General features: G+C 30.7%; 1 protein-coding gene across 3 annotated transcripts; it reads left to right on the forward strand.

Moving 5' to 3' along the window:
• The first annotated feature begins 693 nt into the window (after positions 1-693).
• LOC100783203 (protein SOB FIVE-LIKE 4) lies at positions 694-2,279 on the forward strand. Of its 3 annotated transcripts, none has more exons than XM_041016082.1 (2): positions 694-885; positions 1,608-2,279. In XM_041016082.1, exons 1-2 carry the CDS (start codon positions 843-845, stop codon positions 2,021-2,023), a joined length of 459 nt encoding a protein of 152 aa, XP_040872016.1. In that variant the 5' UTR covers positions 694-842; the 3' UTR covers positions 2,024-2,279. The 3 variants fall into 3 exon arrangements, with proteins under 3 accessions (XP_040872016.1, XP_006582035.2, XP_040872017.1); XM_006581972.4 differs by lacking the exon at positions 694-885 and adding an exon at positions 912-1,218; XM_041016083.1 differs by lacking the exon at positions 694-885 and adding an exon at positions 1,293-1,432.
• Positions 2,280-17,898: the final 15,619 nt, after the last annotated feature.

Here is a 17,898-nt window from a genome sequence, read left to right on the forward strand (position 1 = left end):
GATTTGTATATAGTTTTATGGTTTTTATCTTTTTAGTTCCTATCATTTATATTTTAATTCTATTTTAGTTCATGTAGTTTAAAAGTATTCTTTTTAATTCCTATAATTTATATTTTAATTCTCTTTTAGTCCTATAATTTGAAAATTATAAGGACTAAATTAAAAAGTAATAATCATAAAATTATAGAAATTAAAAAGAATATTTTTAAACTACAATGACTAAAAGAGAATTAAAATATAAATTATAGAAAATAAAAAAACCAATTTCAAACTATTATGAACTAAAAAATGAAATTATAAGGATCAAATGAATAATTTAACCTATAAACGATTTGTGGAAGACAAAAAAAAAAGTGGGGAACGTGGTTTCTCATGATAGGAAATATGATTTACTTTGTTCAACCATGCAATCCCCAGTGGATATATTCACATTCTATCTATCAAACTTATCGTATAAAACAATATCCTCGATATATATATTATCATCTATAGAAAATCATATGATTAATATTCGAAAATATATAAAATCCTCATGATATAATACTACCATCTGCTTATATTTCTAGTTAGGAAAAAAACAAAGCAATTAAGGTTTTGTTTTGAGGTCAGAATATCTTTGACACTTTGTTCTTCCCCAACTATATATTATCCAATAAGCTATAGCAAACTAGAAAGGCTACATAGGTAGCAATAAGAGCTGCAGAGAGAACCAGAGAAGTCTCGATCACATATCTTGCAGCAAGAATTAGCAGTACATGTGGGCTTAATGTGAAAAATCTTAAAACTTGAGTTTTTTTTTTTCAGAAGTGAAGAAGGGTGAAAAAAGGGCCTGTTTGTTTCTCATGAAGCGACAAAAAATTAAAATGATGTTAAAAGCTAAATCAGGTAATGAAGAGGTCCTATTTAAACAATGGGCCTTATATTCTCTCCAGTTTTGTAGCCTGTAGCAATTCTGCACATTTTGCATTTAAGGCTATGTCTTTATATTTAATGACCGATGCAGAGAAAAGTAATTAATGATGATGATGATCGCATCTTCTTCTCTTAGTATATTATTGAAATCCTCAAGTGAACAACAACAGCAACCCCTTGTCCTTTCAAATTCAAGGGAACTGTGGTAGAAAAAGTATATATTTATGCTTTTTGTTTCACTTTCATCGACAGCTTCTCTCTCTCTCTCTCTTTCTCTCTCTCTCTCTGCTTCTGCTGCCGCAATAGGTAAGTCAGATAACAATTAATGAGTTATGTAGATTTTCCAGGTGGTGTGGTGAGGTGAGTCTCATCCATGCCATGCCATGCCATTCATTAATAAGACGATATATTGCTAAGTGGCTTTTGTGGCTGCAATCTGGCTTTATCCTTTCTATATGGAAAAAAAAAAAAAAAATCTGATTTTGGGGTCAGAGAGATGAAAGGATAAGAGTTTTTTCAGGTGTCAAGAAAAAGCTCTTTTTTCACCTCTATTTGAGAAATATGCTTTATATTATATTATATAGATAGTTCATGTTCACTTAAATTTTTTTCTACAGTTTCTACATGCTTTGGTTTGTTTAGTGTTTTACCCTTCTCAAAAACTAACTAATTAACCTACACTTTTTTCCTTCTAGCTATGGAGCCACCTATGTTGGGGGGTGAAGAGGAATGTCACAGCAATGAATCTGGATGGACCATGTACATAGGGTCCCCCAGAGACGAGGATGCACAACATTGTGATGATGATGATCATCATCATCATAGCTTCCTAGAAGAAGATTATGATTATGAATCAGCAGCAGCAGCAGCACAACATTGTGATGTTGAAAGTGACGATTCCATGGCTTCTGATGCATCTTCTGGCCCGAGTAAATCAAAGGAGCAAGTGAATAAGAAGGACAACAAGTATTATTGCTCAGAAAAAAAGGTGGAAAAGAAAAATGAGATCATGGCTTTCAATAGCAAAGAAAAGGCTCCTGCAGCAGTTCATCAGAACGATAGCAAAGTCAAGGTGAATAAAAATTATATGGTGGGAACAAGGAAATCATAGATGTGTATTAATTTGAAGCTTATATGCCTAGATATCAGGTTAATTTAATTTAGCTTATTTTCTTATTAGGTTTTAATTACTTTTTTTTTCTGTCACAAATTACTATATATGCACTGTATTTCATTTCTTAGGCCGCATTAATTAGTATGCATTTGTTTAATTAATTTCTAAATATTTCCACTTCTTTTTCATGTGTGCTACTACACAGTCTACACTATAGTTTGTGTATGTATGAGAAAGATGAACACTAGGTTATGACGTGTACGAGGAGTTTGAACTGTGAGTCAAATTACTCTACAATAATAGTAATATTTATTTTTATCCTCTTTAAACAAGGCAAAGCTAGAATATACCCCCAATTACATGGATGGCGACTGAGCACCGAAACTCGGTTAGTTGATTTAGTCAAGAAAGTAGTTGAAATAGGGGAAAATGAAAATAGTTAAATATATATACTATTTTCTTCTTTTTTTAAAAAAATAAAACTGTATTTGATTTGATTACATATTCATTTGTGAAGTTCCCTTTAATAGAAAAAGAGACTATATCTTTATCCTTGCTTAAAAAACAAAAAAATACGAATCCTTATAAAATATCAATAACTACTAGGAAAATGTTACATTAGATTATATGGAAGAGTTTTAGAAATACCTGAATCCATAATGATTGATCAAACAAACGCAGTAGAATTTGAATCCGTAAGTGATTTCGGATTTATGTACTCTTTTTAGGATTTGTTATGGAATGCTGTAGAGATTACGGATAATCGACTAATAGCGTAACCGGTGGCTTCATGGTTCTTCCTCAATCGAAGCCTTTTTAATCCTCAATAGGACTTTCGTAACTCTTCTAATGGGAAGAAGAGAAACTATATGTAACGGCTCGATATATTGGGCACCATAACCTTCTTATAGTGTGTTAACCTAATAGGGTTCTCATTATCTTCTAATGGGCCAACACTGATATCTATTCAATTAAGTTCATATCATCTGATTTAGTTGTCTAACAGGATCACTTAATTTGATCACATAAAATAAAACCCATTAATGATAAATAGTTAACATAATTGTCTTATAATATTAGCCCACATTAACTATTGGAATAAAAAATTCCAACAATTTCCGACTAGGGTTACATATTATAACGATTATATCAAAATCCATAAGCGTGCATCCGTATACTATTTACCTTTAGACTTCCACCTTAACAATCTGGTCCACCTCATGTATCAATAATGGAATCACTACGACTTTCGTCACCACAACAAATGTAACTAGATCCCAATGACCACCACATCAATACACTCAATGACATAGGTCAATATGGATAAGTAGCATGAAAATTACATACAATGTAATCTCAGTCATACCTATTTCCAATTGATCCAAACTTTATTTTTTATAGAGATCAATCCAAACAAAACATAAATATTGCAAACAAAACAAGCTTATAATAAAATGATAAACTTCAACTTTCTTTCTGCAGAAAATCCAAACAACAAAATGTTTGTAAACCATAAGATATAGAACATAAGCAAGACTCCCACTAAACTAAGATACTATCAGGAATTACACCCATATGAACAGTGTGCTCATGAAAAATCTTTAAGTGTCAAACATTTAGTAAGTGGATAAGCTAGTATGGAATGAGTCCCTATATGTTTTATATAGATCTGTATTTTCTGAATTCTTTATTTAACAATAAAATACTTTATGTCAAAAAACTTTTACTTGGTTGAATCCTCAATAAGACCGCTAAGATATTGTCCCAATAAACATATGATGACTACTTAATGTTGGCAACAACAGGCAAGCCAGTTACAATAATTTAGGAGTCATAAATTCTAGTATGGTGTCTCATAGCAAAAAATATTAACTCCACCAATATGGTTAAATAAGGATCCTTATGTGGAGTGATTGCTATTAAGATATTTCGTACAAATCAAAGTCAGAATACCCAATGATCTTTAAACTTTTAGACTTTCGATATGAAAGCATGTAGTTTCTTGTTCTCTTCAATTAGCACATTATGTGTTTTACTACTTTCTAGTGTTGCATATCAAGATTACTCATATATCACCTTAGCACTCCAACTAAAAATTATTTTAGGACAATAAAAAATAAACTTAAGAATACATGACAAATTGTAATATAACTGTCTTGCAACAATAAATCGTATAATGCTAGTAGGATGTCATCAACATATAATATCAAAATAATAAATTTACTCCCACTGAACTTTTAGTATATACAATCATCAACCAAAATTACCTCAACACCATAAGATGTAATCTTGATAAATTTTGTAATATCATAGATGAGAGACTTGTTTAAAATCATAAATAGATTTCTTTAGTTTGCATACCATAGAATTTAGATCATCTTAAACAAGGTTTTTTGGTTGCATTGTATAAATTGTTTCATCAATGTTTCCATTTAGAAACGTAATCTTTACATCCATTTATGCAAAAAAAAATTATCAAAATGATCTATAGTGTCATTATAGTCCCAAGAAAGTCTTTCTAAGAAATCAGAGAGAAAGTCTCTTTGTGATCAATGCATTACTTCTTGTAAAACTTTTGACGACAAGACAAACTTTATATATCTCAATATTATCCATTGAATTCATTTCGACTATAGATATTTATCTATAACATATGGGTTTCACACTTTCAAGCAATTTAACGATATCCCAAATGTCACATTCAACCATCGGTTTTATTACATCATTTATGACATCAATCCACTTGAGAGTTAGAGCATAATATAACTTGACTAAAGTCAATTAGACCTTCTCAGTCAACCTAATGTCATATTCATGTTCTTAAAGAAATATGACATAATCATATCAAATTACATTTTTCCTTTCTCTAGTGGATCTTCTTAATGACACTTCTTGAGGCTATTAAGTTTGAACTTTAGGTGGTGCTTGAGAGGAAATCTTAGTGTTGTCTTGTCTTTTAATAATGTTAGGAGTAATATCATTATTTAATTATGATTTTTGTTTCTTGAATGATGGTAAGTACAAAGACTTATCTATTGTCAATAACATGCTATTCTTTAATAATAACACTCTTTATGTTTCTTTCCCCTCCAAACTCAATTTCCTCAAGTAGTCTTGCATTCCCGTCTCAAACTTAACTGGACATCCCCAAATGTGTAAATGCCTAATGTTGGGATTTCCCTGGCTCATACCTATAGGGGTTCTTAGTGACTACTTTAATTGGCACCCTAAAAGATAAATTGCATTCTTTAATGTTTTTTCCCAAAGAGACTTTGGTAGAGAAAAATTAAACTTCTTATATATCTGTACAAGTCTAGTTTCATCATTTTACAATTTTAATTGTATTCTTAAGCTTTAATTGATGGTTGAAAAGTTTAAATTCAACAATTGTATTCAAAATCTCATGAATATGTACATCATTTGTTCTTAGGGGTAGAGCTTCATTGAAGCCAAGGGGAGGCCATGATCCCCCAATTTTTTTTATACAAACTTTTTTAAAAAAATTATACATATAACATTATTTAAATTATTTATTTTTTACTTAACATTAATATATTCTTTTTTATAATATTATCATATATTCTTTAAAGTTATTTTTATTATTTAGTTATCAATTATTTTATTAAAAGAGTATAGAGAAATTTAATTTATTATTGTTTAGTTACTAAAAGAGTATAAATAAGTTAATCTTTCATGTTTTTTTTATTAATATTATTATTATTATTATAAACAATTAAATGTTAATAATTAATTTTTTACTTTGAGTTTTTATTTTTTATACAATATTAACTCTAACGGATGATTTAGTAATTTTTTTTTATTAATTAATTGTTTACTTGTAATAAAAAAATTTATTTATATGATTTTTATATCTTCATTTTGGTATATATAAGCTTATATAATATGACTTGAACTTACATGTGGTCATTTATTGTGGTCTACAAAAATTTTGCTTCAAATTTTACTATAATCTTGAGAAAAAAGAATATGGTTATTTCTTTAAATTTATTGAAAAATCATGATTTTTTTTTTTTGTGTATTATCATACAAATTATGCTTTTTGTTTAAAAGAACTTAGTGTGTCTTGTAGAAAAATTGTAAAAATAATCTCGTGATATCTAGTTTTTGACTATATAATTTGTGATTTTGTTTTGTTTAGAATAAATATTAAAACTTAAACATACTTACTGTTAGGTCTAAACGACCATGCATCTCATCCACCTTAGATTTTGATGTATAACAATAAGTATAAATTATTGATATTCTAATGAGTTTTGACAAGTGGACAAAATTATTATGTTAAAGGAATTTACAACATTAAATATCGTCCACAACTATAGAAAATATCACTACTACAAAAATAAGTTTTAACGTCTCCTTGTTAACATTGATTTTCATCAAAACCTATGTTACAAAAATGCATGGTGACATTTTTGTAAATAAAATGTCATCATTAGCATCGGTTTTAGAAAAATTGGTGTTAACAGGATGATGTTAACATCGAGTTTTAAAAAACTGATGTTGTGAATACTCATTTAACATCGATTTTTTAAAAATCAATGTTGTGACTGGTCGTCAACATATATCATATATGCAGTGTGTGTGTGCGGATTTGGCTAGAAAGCAAGAAAGAAAGGACAAAGAAGCTTCCAAAGATCTTCACACCACCACCAACCTCTTTTCCTTCCACTCTAGAATCGCTTCATGTGCCGCCATTGACACTCTCCTTAACCTCAAAGCAAAAGCCCACGCCACCTCTCTCCTCTGTTGACCCAATCCTTTGCAACCTTTCCCGCACCCTCTCATCCATCCAAATCCTAAGTGCCTGGAGAAAGGTTTAGAAATGAACTGCTCAATTTGTTGTGATCAACTCGAGAGTTTATGAAGACTTGTGAGAGTTTCATGAACTCAACTCGTAGACTTGTATATAAGAGTCTACTTGATATAAAAATAATAACAAAATATATATAAATAACATACCAATTAAATATTTCAACAATGTAATAAAGCAAAATAGTAAATCATAAATTTCACAATGCTAAAATAACCAAGTCTAACAATGCATCACTGTTAAATAATAACTTGCGGATGTTATAGTAGTGGTAGATCATTCTCATTGAAGGTTTGATGTTATTAGAAAACAAGAGTTTGATGTTATTAAATATGAGAATTTCTTTATTCGGGAACAACACACTAAATGAATGTATGTTATTACTAAACAGACAAAAATAACTCAAAACGACTTACATTTTGGTCTATTCTTTTTACCTTGTTGACTCGGTAATAAACTTGAGAGTCTACCGAATTTACTTAAAGTTTAAAGAATCTACCCAGAGTCAACTAAAAAGAGAATTTACACATGAGTCAACTCATAAAGGATAAGTGGACTCGTAAACTGGTAAGAGTTAGCTAGTTAACTCGAGAGTTTGATAACCATAATTTGTTCACTTCAAGTGTCACATGTGGAAGCAATTCCTTCAAAGGTTATTTTGATGATGCCAAAGAATTCAAGAATCAAGAGAAAGATTCAAGAGTAGTTTCAAGTTTCCAAGAATCAAGAATCAAGAATAATCAAGAACAAAATTCAAGAATCAAGAGAAGACTTAATCATGATAAGTATGAAAATGTTTTTTCAAAAACTGAGTAGCACATGGATTTTTCTCAAAACATGTTTACCAAAGAGTTTTTACTCTCTGGTAATCGATTACCAGATTGTTGTAATCGATTACCAGTAGCAAAATGGATTTGAAAAAGTTTTCAAATGAATTTACAATGTTCCAATTGATTTCAAAAAAGCTGTAATCGATTACAATGTTTTGGTAATCGATTACCAGTGCCTTTGAACGTTGAAATTCAAATTCAAATGTGAAGAGTCACATCCTTTCACTAAAAGCTTTGTGTAATCGATTACCAGTGGTTGTTTCTGAATAAATCTAAAGATGTAACTCTTCAAATGGTTTTGACTTTTTCAAATTGGTTTTAAGTTTTTCTAAAATTTATAACTCTTCAAAATGGTTCTCTTGACCAGACATGAAGAGTCTATAAAAGCAAGACTTTATTTTGTATTTTCAATCAATCTTTCTAAGCAATCTTTCTATCAATTCATCTCAATCATTTCTTTCAATCATCTTTCAATATTTTCTTTCATCTCTTTTAACAATTGCTCTGTTTCATCTTCTCTTCATCTTTCTAAAAGTTTTTGTTCAAAACTTTCTCTTCCAAGAAAAGTTCTTTGTTCAAAAACTTGTGTTATTCATCTTTTTCATTCCCTTCTCCCTTTGCCAAAAAGAATTTGCCAAGGACTAACCGCCTGAATTCTTTTTGTGTCTCTCTGCTCCCTTTTCCAAAAGAATGAAGGACTAACCGCCTGAATTCTTTTGTGTCTCCCTTCTCCCTTGTCAAAGAATTCAAAACGACACAGTCTGAGAATTCTTTTGATTCTTCCCATTCCCTTATACAAAAGTGTTCAAAGGACTAACCGCCTGAGAATTCTTTTGTATCCCCATTCACAAAGTATCAAAGGTTTAACAGTCTGAGATCTTTGTCTTAACACATTGGAGGGTACATCCTTTGTGGTACAAGTAGAGGGTACATCTACTTGGGTTTGACTGAGAACAAGAGAGGGTACATCTCTTGTGGATCAGTTCTAGTGGAGGATACATCCACTAGGGTTTCAAAGAGAACAAGGGAGGGTACATCCCTTGTGGATCTTTGCTTGTAAAAGGATTTTTACAAGGTTGAAAGAAATCTCAAGGACCGCATGTCGCTTGGGGACTGGATGTAGGAAGTTGAAAATAGAAGTTGGAAGTTGAAAATGGAAGTTACTAGAAATTGAAAGTTGAAAATGGAAGTTGAAAATTAGAAGTGGAAGTTATTGGAAGTTGGAAGTTAAAATTTGAAATTTAAAATTTACTATTTGAAATTTGAAATTTGAAATTTAAAATTGAAATTTAAAAAATTTGAAATTTGAAATTTTTTTTGAAAGTATTGTGCATAGTTAGTTGATTGTTAATTAAATTTAATTAATTTGAAATGATTGATGATTGATTGTGCTTGAAAACTATTATGATTTTTTATATTTAAAAGTTATGTTGATTATTTTGATAATATATATTTTTAAAATAATTATGCATGATTTTTGATGTAATATGTGATTAATGATTTATGAATGGTTATGTATGGTTTTATATCTCTTGTATGATTCTTGCATTTTTTTTAATATGACATGAGAATTACTTGCTTAAGATTCATTCATAAAGTTTTTCAAAATCCATTATGTTATATTTATTTATTTTTATAAGAATTTTCATATATAAAATATCTTTTTTTTTATTCTGAAAAATGTGTTATCAAGCATGAACATGATAAAGATATTGAGCATGTAGGTTTCAGACAAAATAATGATTACATGATTGACTGAGTTCTTTGAACTTTCTAAGTTTTTAAATTATCTTTAACAAATCTGAATGTTTGATAATGCCTGTGATCTATATCCTTCAATCCTTGTATAATTCTTGTTTGATATGTTTGAATTACTTGATTGATTGTTCAAAATATTTTTTATGCTTTTCAAAATTATTATATTGTATTTCAAACAAAATTATTTTGATATGATAAAACCTTCTATGATAATAAAAACTCATTTTGGTAAGTGTTGATAGTCAATTAGCACTTAGTCTTAGGAAAAAGGTGATTGTGTTTTAAAAAAAAATTATAGACACTAAAAACCAACTTGCTAACATCTTTACAAAACCACTAACCAAAGACTCTTTCTACACCATTAGAAGAGAATTAGGACTTCTAGATGCAAGTGACTTAGACAAATGATTTATGTTTTGATGACTTATGACTTATTTGTTATTTATGCACATATGCTTCTATTATAATATGAGGATGATTTATTATCTTGTTTGATTTTTATAAGTTTTTCTCTCTTGTATGAATACATTTATTGTATGTTTATCCATTTTTATATAATTTGACATGATTAGATTTTTGTCAAAATTATATTAATATGCTAAAATAATTGAGATAAGTAATGAGTTACCATGTATGTGTTTATAACTAATTTTTGTTACTTAGAATTAAGTTTTGATTTTCTGATAATAGATTTAGATTATAATTATTTATTATTTTTTAAAACCTTGTATTTGACTATGTTTTTATGGCATTTGAACACTTAGTATTTCTTTTAATACTTGCTTAGTATGACTGAACATGATGATTATATTGACTTGCTCTTGGTTGTTTATGATTATGTGTTTTAAACTTAATTACTTTAATAATATATGACTAGTGGTATGTACTTACATTTGATATTGTGTTTTATATTTTTTTTAATTATTCATATATGTTTTATTTGAATATTATGAATGACTTTCTCGATTATATGACATTCTATGAAGTATTATCTTTCTAAGATTGATGAATGGTTAAGATATCTTGTTTGATTGTTTTCTATTCTTGTGTATGTCATTTATGTATGGTTTTTATACTTCTTACCTTTCTAAGTTTGATGACTGGTTAAAATATCTTGCTTAATAGTTTTCTGTTCTCTTGTATGATTAGTCATTTATGTATGTTTTATATTACTTACGCACTTTGGCTTTTTGATGTTGCCAAAGGGGGAGAGAAAAATGGGTATTTTAAGAAATCAAGATGTTATATATTTCAAGACTTAAAATTAAGCATAAATTCAAAAACAAAGGGGGAGAATATGGAGAATTAAGTGAGTGATCGACTAGAAAAAAGAATGTGTAAGTGTTTCTTGATTTCAAGGTTGTCATCATAAAAAAGGGGGAGATTGTGGAAGCAATGCCTTCAAAGGTTATTTTGATGATGCCAAAGAATTCAAGAATCAAGAGAAAGATTCAAGAGTAGTTTCAAGTTTCCACGAATCAAGAGTCAAGAATAATCAAGAACAAGATTCAAGACTCAAGATTCAAGAATCGAGAGAAGACTTAATCAAGATAAGTATGAAAAGGTTTTTTCAAAAACTGAGTAGCACATGGATTTTTCTCAAAACATGTTTACCAAAGAATTTTTACTCTCTGGTAATCGATTACCAGATTGTTGTAATCGATTACCAGTAGCAAAATGGATTTGAAAAAGTTTTCAAATGAATTTACAACGTTCCAATTGATTTCAAAAAAACTGTAATCGATTACAATGTTTTGGTAATCGATTACCAGTGCCTTTGAACGTTGAAATTCAAATTCAAATGTGAAGAGTCACATCCTTTCACTAAAAGCTTTGTGTAATCGATTACACTGATTTGGTAATCGATTACCAGTGGTTGTTTCTGAATAAATCAAAAGATGTAACTCTTCAAATGGTTTTTGACTTTTTCAAATTGGTTTTAAGTTTTTCTAAAAGTTATAACTCTTCAAAATGGTTCTCTTGACCAGACATGAAGAGTCTATAAAAGCAAGGCTTTGTTTTGTATTTTCAATCAATCTTTCTAAGCAATCTTTCTATCAATTCATCTCAATCATTTCTTTCAATCATCTTTCAATATTTTCTTTCATCTCTTTCAACAGTTGTTCTTTTTCATCCTCTCTTCATCTTTCTAAAAGTTTTTGTTCAAAACTTTCTCTTCCAAGAAAAGTTCTTTGTTCAAAAACTTGTGCTATTCATCTTTTTCATTCCCTTCTCCCTTTGCCAAAAAGAATTTGTCAAGGACTAACCGCCTGAATTCTTTTTGTGTCTCTCTTCTCCCTTTTCCAAAAGAACGAAGGACTAACCGCCTGAATTCTTTTGTGTCTCCCTTCTCCCTTGTCAAAGAATTCAAAACGACACAGTCTGAGAATTCTTTTGATTCTTCCCATTCCCTTATACAAAAGTGTTCAAAGGACTAACCGCCTGAGAATTCTTTTGTATCCCCATTCACAAAGTATCAAAGGTTTAACAGTCTGAGATCTTTGTCTTAACACATTGGAGGGTACATCCTTTGTGGTACAAGTAGTACTTGGGTTTGACTGAGAACAAGAGAGGGTACATCTCTTGTGGATCAGTTCTAGTGGAGGGTACATCCATTAGGGTTTCAAAGAGAACAAGGGAGGGTACATCCCTTGTGGATCTTTGCTTGTAAAAGGATTTTTACAAGGTTGAAAGAAATCTCAAGGACCGCAGGTCGCTTGGGGACTGGATGTAGGTACGGGTTGTTGCCGAACCAGTATAAAAATTCTTGTGTGTTTGTTTCCTTCTTCCCTACTCTTTTACTTTCCGCTGTGCATTTAATTTCCGCTTTTACTTTCTGTTAAGTTTCTCTTCTACTTCTCATTCTCTATTCTCTTAACAATTTAGTAAAAGCCTTAGAAGAGTAAATTTTTTAATTAGTAAAGGTTTAGGAATAATTAATTCAACCCCCCTTCTTAATTATTCTGAGGCCACTCGATCCAACATCACAGTTAGAGCTCTACCTTGTGGCCATTATATGCATTCTGCTTGTTTCCAAGTCTATTTCACACCTATTTTAGGTTTTAGGTTTTAAGTTTCATTTCCCTATCCAAACGAGGGTAACCTATTCTCAAGGATTGTGGATTCAGTCTTATATTTTATTATATTATTTTAGGCATACACGTGTAGCCACTACACATGTCCAATCTGTAACAAGTCATTGGGTGATATGGCGGTAAGATGATTTTCTTTCATTAAATCTTTCCTTTGCACTCAACTAAGACTTTATTCTCCACCTTTATAATTCTCCATAAAAAAGAACAAAATATTTATAGATGCACAAAAATCTGCAAAGGAAAACTAAACAGGGTCGTTAGTTTGATAATGCTGTACTATCTTTTTAATATGTACTTGAGAGTTGAGTCCTCAGGTTGAGGCAAAATAAAAGATGTTAACAATTAGCATTTTGTTCATATAATTTAGTTAAATGCAAAGCTTGATATTGCTTAGTTTGGAAAAATTAAAACTTGAAAAGTATATGTCTATTGATCTTTAACAAATTTATGCATATGAAGTTGCAGTTTTTAAATTAGGAATTTAAGATATCTAAAGATTGTAAAAAGAAATTCATTCGTTTGATAAAGATGTAGTACATCTTTCACTGGGATTCAAACTTGGTTCGCTACATTACGAGAGACTAGCCTCTTTCGCTAGAATAAACTCTTGTTAGTATTTCCTCTTCTATTTTCCAAAATCAAATGTGGAAGAATATATATATGTGTGTGTTGCTTCACATGAATGGTGGCAAGGGAGAAAGGAGTTATGCAAACAACTGCTTACTGCAAGTACTATCTCTATTATCACTAAATTTGTTTCCTTTTCTTGTACATTGATCCAACTTTTATTTTAATTCATTGCAAAAAAAAAAAAAAAAACTAATGCTTAAAGCCAAACCCATACTTGAAGAAACTATAATGAAATTGTATCATGATTCTTCTCCAAACTGCATGAAAGTGGCAGATTTAGGTTGCTCTGTAGGACCACATGCACTTCTTGTGATATCAAATATTACTAACATTGTTGATACCACATGCACCATCTTGAATTGTGAACCACCCACATTCCAATTTTATCTCATTGATTTATTTGGAAACGATTTCAATACCATCTTCAAGTCACTTCCTGATTTCTATACAAGATTGGTAGAAAATAAGGGACACAAGTTTGGTTCATGCTTTATTAATGCAACCCCTGGATCCTATTATGGGAGGCTTTTTGCCAGTAATTCCATAGACTTATCTAAGTTGCGTTTCACGGTTTGTGATTCAGGTGGAAGTTGGGGAAGGATTGAGTGGTGAAGAGAAGAGAGAAGTTAAGTCAGAGATACTGAGGATTATGAAGGAAGCTTCTCACAGTCTGAAGCAGAGTTTGCCACTGTTAGCACGGAGAAGAAAGAGAAACATTTTTCCTTCTATGTAATTTTAACTCTAATTTCTTTCTTTTTTTTAGTTTTATCACTTGATAGTTCTTTTAATGTATATTTTTTGTATGTATTTTTAGGCCGTTCTACCTCCAGGGATTGACCCTTTTGTGTTTGCTAGGGAATACAACGTTCATCCTGACATAATAAGCGTTCATCCTGACATAATAAGCATTGGGTTTGCATTCCTCTATTCCTCATTTGTTTTTGCTATTTTATCATAGAAAAGGAACTGGTTATAGGAAATTATCATATAGTGAATTATCGTGTTTATTTTCTAGCAAGGTTATATTTGGGATGCTAATTGCTCTTCCCATTACGCTAGTTTACTACATTTTTCTTGGGCTTTGAAGCATGTTGAGAAAGTGAAAAAGGAATCAAGTGAATATTAAAAAAAGACTAATTGCAGTGTGGATCACACTACCCTTTTTTATATTTTTAGGTTAATTTTGTTGGCATCCTCTAACAATGGTAGAATTTCGGAATGAAGTTAGTGAGAGGGGGGAGTGACCTTATAATTAATCTCCAAACAAAAAAACATATAATTTTTATAATTTTTTATTTTCATATGAATTTTGTTATTGTAAGATAAATTTGATGTCTCATATTTTGGTATGGTTTAGTAGTAGGCCAGGCCATGTGGAATTTTACCTGCCTTTGAAGCAATGTTGTGAATGAATATTTGTATTATACTATGTTAACTGTTTTTAGAAAAAAAATAAAAATGCAGGGCTTGCTAAAGCTGCAAAAGAGGAACATGCTAGGGACCTACCTCTCATGAATGGCATAAAAGAAGTCATAAAATCTGTTGGGGTTTTGGACTCTAGCAACCTTGATTACCATGAGGCTTTGTACAACCTTTCTTCTCAAGTCAAGTCATTGCAGGTATGTTCAGCTCCTAGAAATAATTAACAATTCTTTTTGTCATGCTCTAAATTGGGATTTTTATAGTTTCTATCCGATTGCTAGCATGTTTGGAAATCCGTTGAGAAAAAGAAATCAAGCCTGAGTCGTGGAAGCTATAACTATTTGTGCATTTGGAAAAAAATTTCAAAAGTGATTTTATATGTCTTTTTGAGATCTGGATGTGTGTTTTTGTATATTAGGAGCATGATTTTGTTGTTAGTTTGTTTGTGATGGCAATGCAAAATACTTGTACAATCGAAATCCACTGTAAAAATTATTATTTGACTAATCGAAATTCTACATCTTAGGATAAGCATAATCCACACCTGGAGCTTACACTTAGTACTCGAAAGAAGATATCATCAATTTTAGAGCATCTAAACCGTAAATGGGGTAATTCAAGCATAGCAGCTGCAGAAGTAATGTTTTTTCCTTATGGTATTCAAAGGGAAAACTTGGTTAATTGTCCGAGATGGACCCAGGAATCTACTCTTAGTGCAGCAGATATATATGCAATGATTGGAAGTCCACCCATCTTTTGTTTAAGGTACCTCTTTTATCTTGCCTGTCTTGCTTTATTGTTATATTTGAAGTAACTAGACAATGACATGTAAGAAAACTATTCGAGTTTGATGTTCTTAATAATTGCTTAGATAAAAGAACCTGTGAAAGTTCATTCACTTCATCACTGATTAATTGGTTAATTTACATTCATGCTTTATGTGAAATGTTGAATTGATGAGGGAAAAGTAAACAAAATGGTTTTTAAATACTGAGTTATATAAACCAGCAAAATGTTTTAGGGATTCTATACATACAAGAAATGCTTTAAATGGAAAGCCATGTGGGCTACTTTACCTTCTTTATTGAAGATATTTTATTTGAGTTTTTGTTCTTAATTGCCTGTTATACAAAGATAGTAAATTAACTTAATGATGGAATTTGATGAACATGCTCAAGAAAAGTAAACAACATGAGGGCTTGTGTAAAGTTATGCTATGTTGTTGTGTTTAACTATTCGTTTTCCTTTTCTGAAGTCATACTTGTTAAATAGGTGGATCTGTAAAGCAGAAAGAAAATGTTGTTTTTATTGCTCAGCAAGAAAGAAAAGGTTGTATTCTTTGCATCTCAATTTTTTCTCCCACTCAAACAATAGTAATTTCCTTTCTTAATTGATAACAGAATGAAAGTAAAATACGAATGATGCCAACAGACAATTAAAATCTGAATTTCTTATCCAATTCGATAGGGTGACCTCCAATCCTGATGATATTGTGATTATAATTGGTAAGCATTATATCGGAGATACTTAATCATTATGTTTCAAAAAATGAGCATGATTTAGATTTTAGATCTACTACAATGGTAATTAAGAAAATAAGATGCCTACATTTTGTACTTCTAGGGAATGTTAAGAATAGAATTTCCTCACTCTTCCCTTTTAAATTCAGTTGTATCTCACATTTTGTGGTATGTTAAGAACAATATTAATTCCTCTGCTAGTTGGCTTGCATTGTAATCTGTCCTCCTATAAACGACGCATCTGTATATGATGGATGCAAGACCGGATTTAGCTATTGTGAACGTGGAATTGCTTGCTTTATCTTTTTTTTTATGTATTATTTTACAATATTATGTGAGCTTGAATATAAATAAGTCAATGCATTGGTCACGTGTCTATAAATCTATTAGTCTTAATAAACTCAAATTTCATTTTCCTTCTTTATATAGGTTTGGCAAATAAGCCACAAGAATTGGATGATGCAGTTCTTAGGAGTTAGGAGACAGGTAAGAATTTATTTACTATATCGGAAGTGTAGGAAATATAGTTCCCGAATGTCATGTTTCTCATATGTTATTTTAAATGATAAATGTTTCACTTTTAGGTATAAATGGTTTGTCTAGAAATCACAGATAGCCCTTCTGCAATGTTCATACAAAGACAGAAATCCTGTCACTGCAGGCAGATTATGGTTAGTTGGTTTACTCCTATGTGTAACACCTTCTACCCTTACAAATAACGAATAAAAGAAAATGAAATCATGCGGATTTTTTTTTAAACACATTGACTTTAAATTAATTTCAAAAGATAAAGAGTTCACACTCACTTAATGAAAACATTATAGAAATTGTTCAAATAAAAAAATAAAGTTATCCCGACTCAAAACAAGGCAATCCATATTAAATAAAAAGAAAAATAAAATAGAAAACATAACACAATTATATCATTTAAGGAAATTATAACATGCGAAGTAAAATCCTATGCCCCAATGTCACACTTATCAGAGCATGTCTCTATCACAGACTAAGTTTCTCCATCTCTAGCGTGGAACTCATCATGTGAATCAGTCCAAACACAAACACACACCAGGAATGAGTTATCACATTCATATATACTAAAACATTAGAGCATGTAAAACATATAATACTTAAAACTGAATTTGTATAAATAGCATCACTTCATAAAATCACACACATTATTCACATCCATTCAAGTTCACACACTCCAGCAAATAATATCAAACCAAAATTGTTAACTCAATGGAAGTCAGACACAAGCGTTATGCAACAATTATACTAAGACTCAAGCCTATATGCAATATGGTACCATATCAGTGAAAAACCACACTCTAACGCTTAGGAGTACATAACAAGACACACCACACAATAGGTATGTCATGTCACTCTCACTAAGTAAAATCATAGGGAGACCAGCCAGAGTCATGTTGTTTTACAAGAATGCTCCAATCATGTGGGATGGCACAGGCTTAAAGGAGAACTCAAACCGGGTGACCCCCAAGGCCTACACTCCAAAGAGTCCGTTAGGGCCTCTCCCTCCTAATTCAAGTCCAACCCCTAAAATAATTTTTTTTGCATGCAGTTCATGAATTATACAATACCCACAACCTCACTTATATTTTCAAACATGTTTAACAAGTTGCGCTATAGTTCAACCCTTCAAGATTCTAACTAGGAATCCTACAATTTTCCTTTAACACTGTGCATAAAAATTTTCTCGAGATAAACACTGGTCGGGTTACTGTATAACTCATAACTCACAAGACAAGTAATATCACAAAAAATATCA

This window comes from Glycine max, chromosome 6 (assembly GCF_000004515.6).
Source record: "Glycine max cultivar Williams 82 chromosome 6, Glycine_max_v4.0, whole genome shotgun sequence".
In the NCBI taxonomy this organism is placed as follows: domain Eukaryota; kingdom Viridiplantae; phylum Streptophyta; class Magnoliopsida; order Fabales; family Fabaceae; genus Glycine; species Glycine max.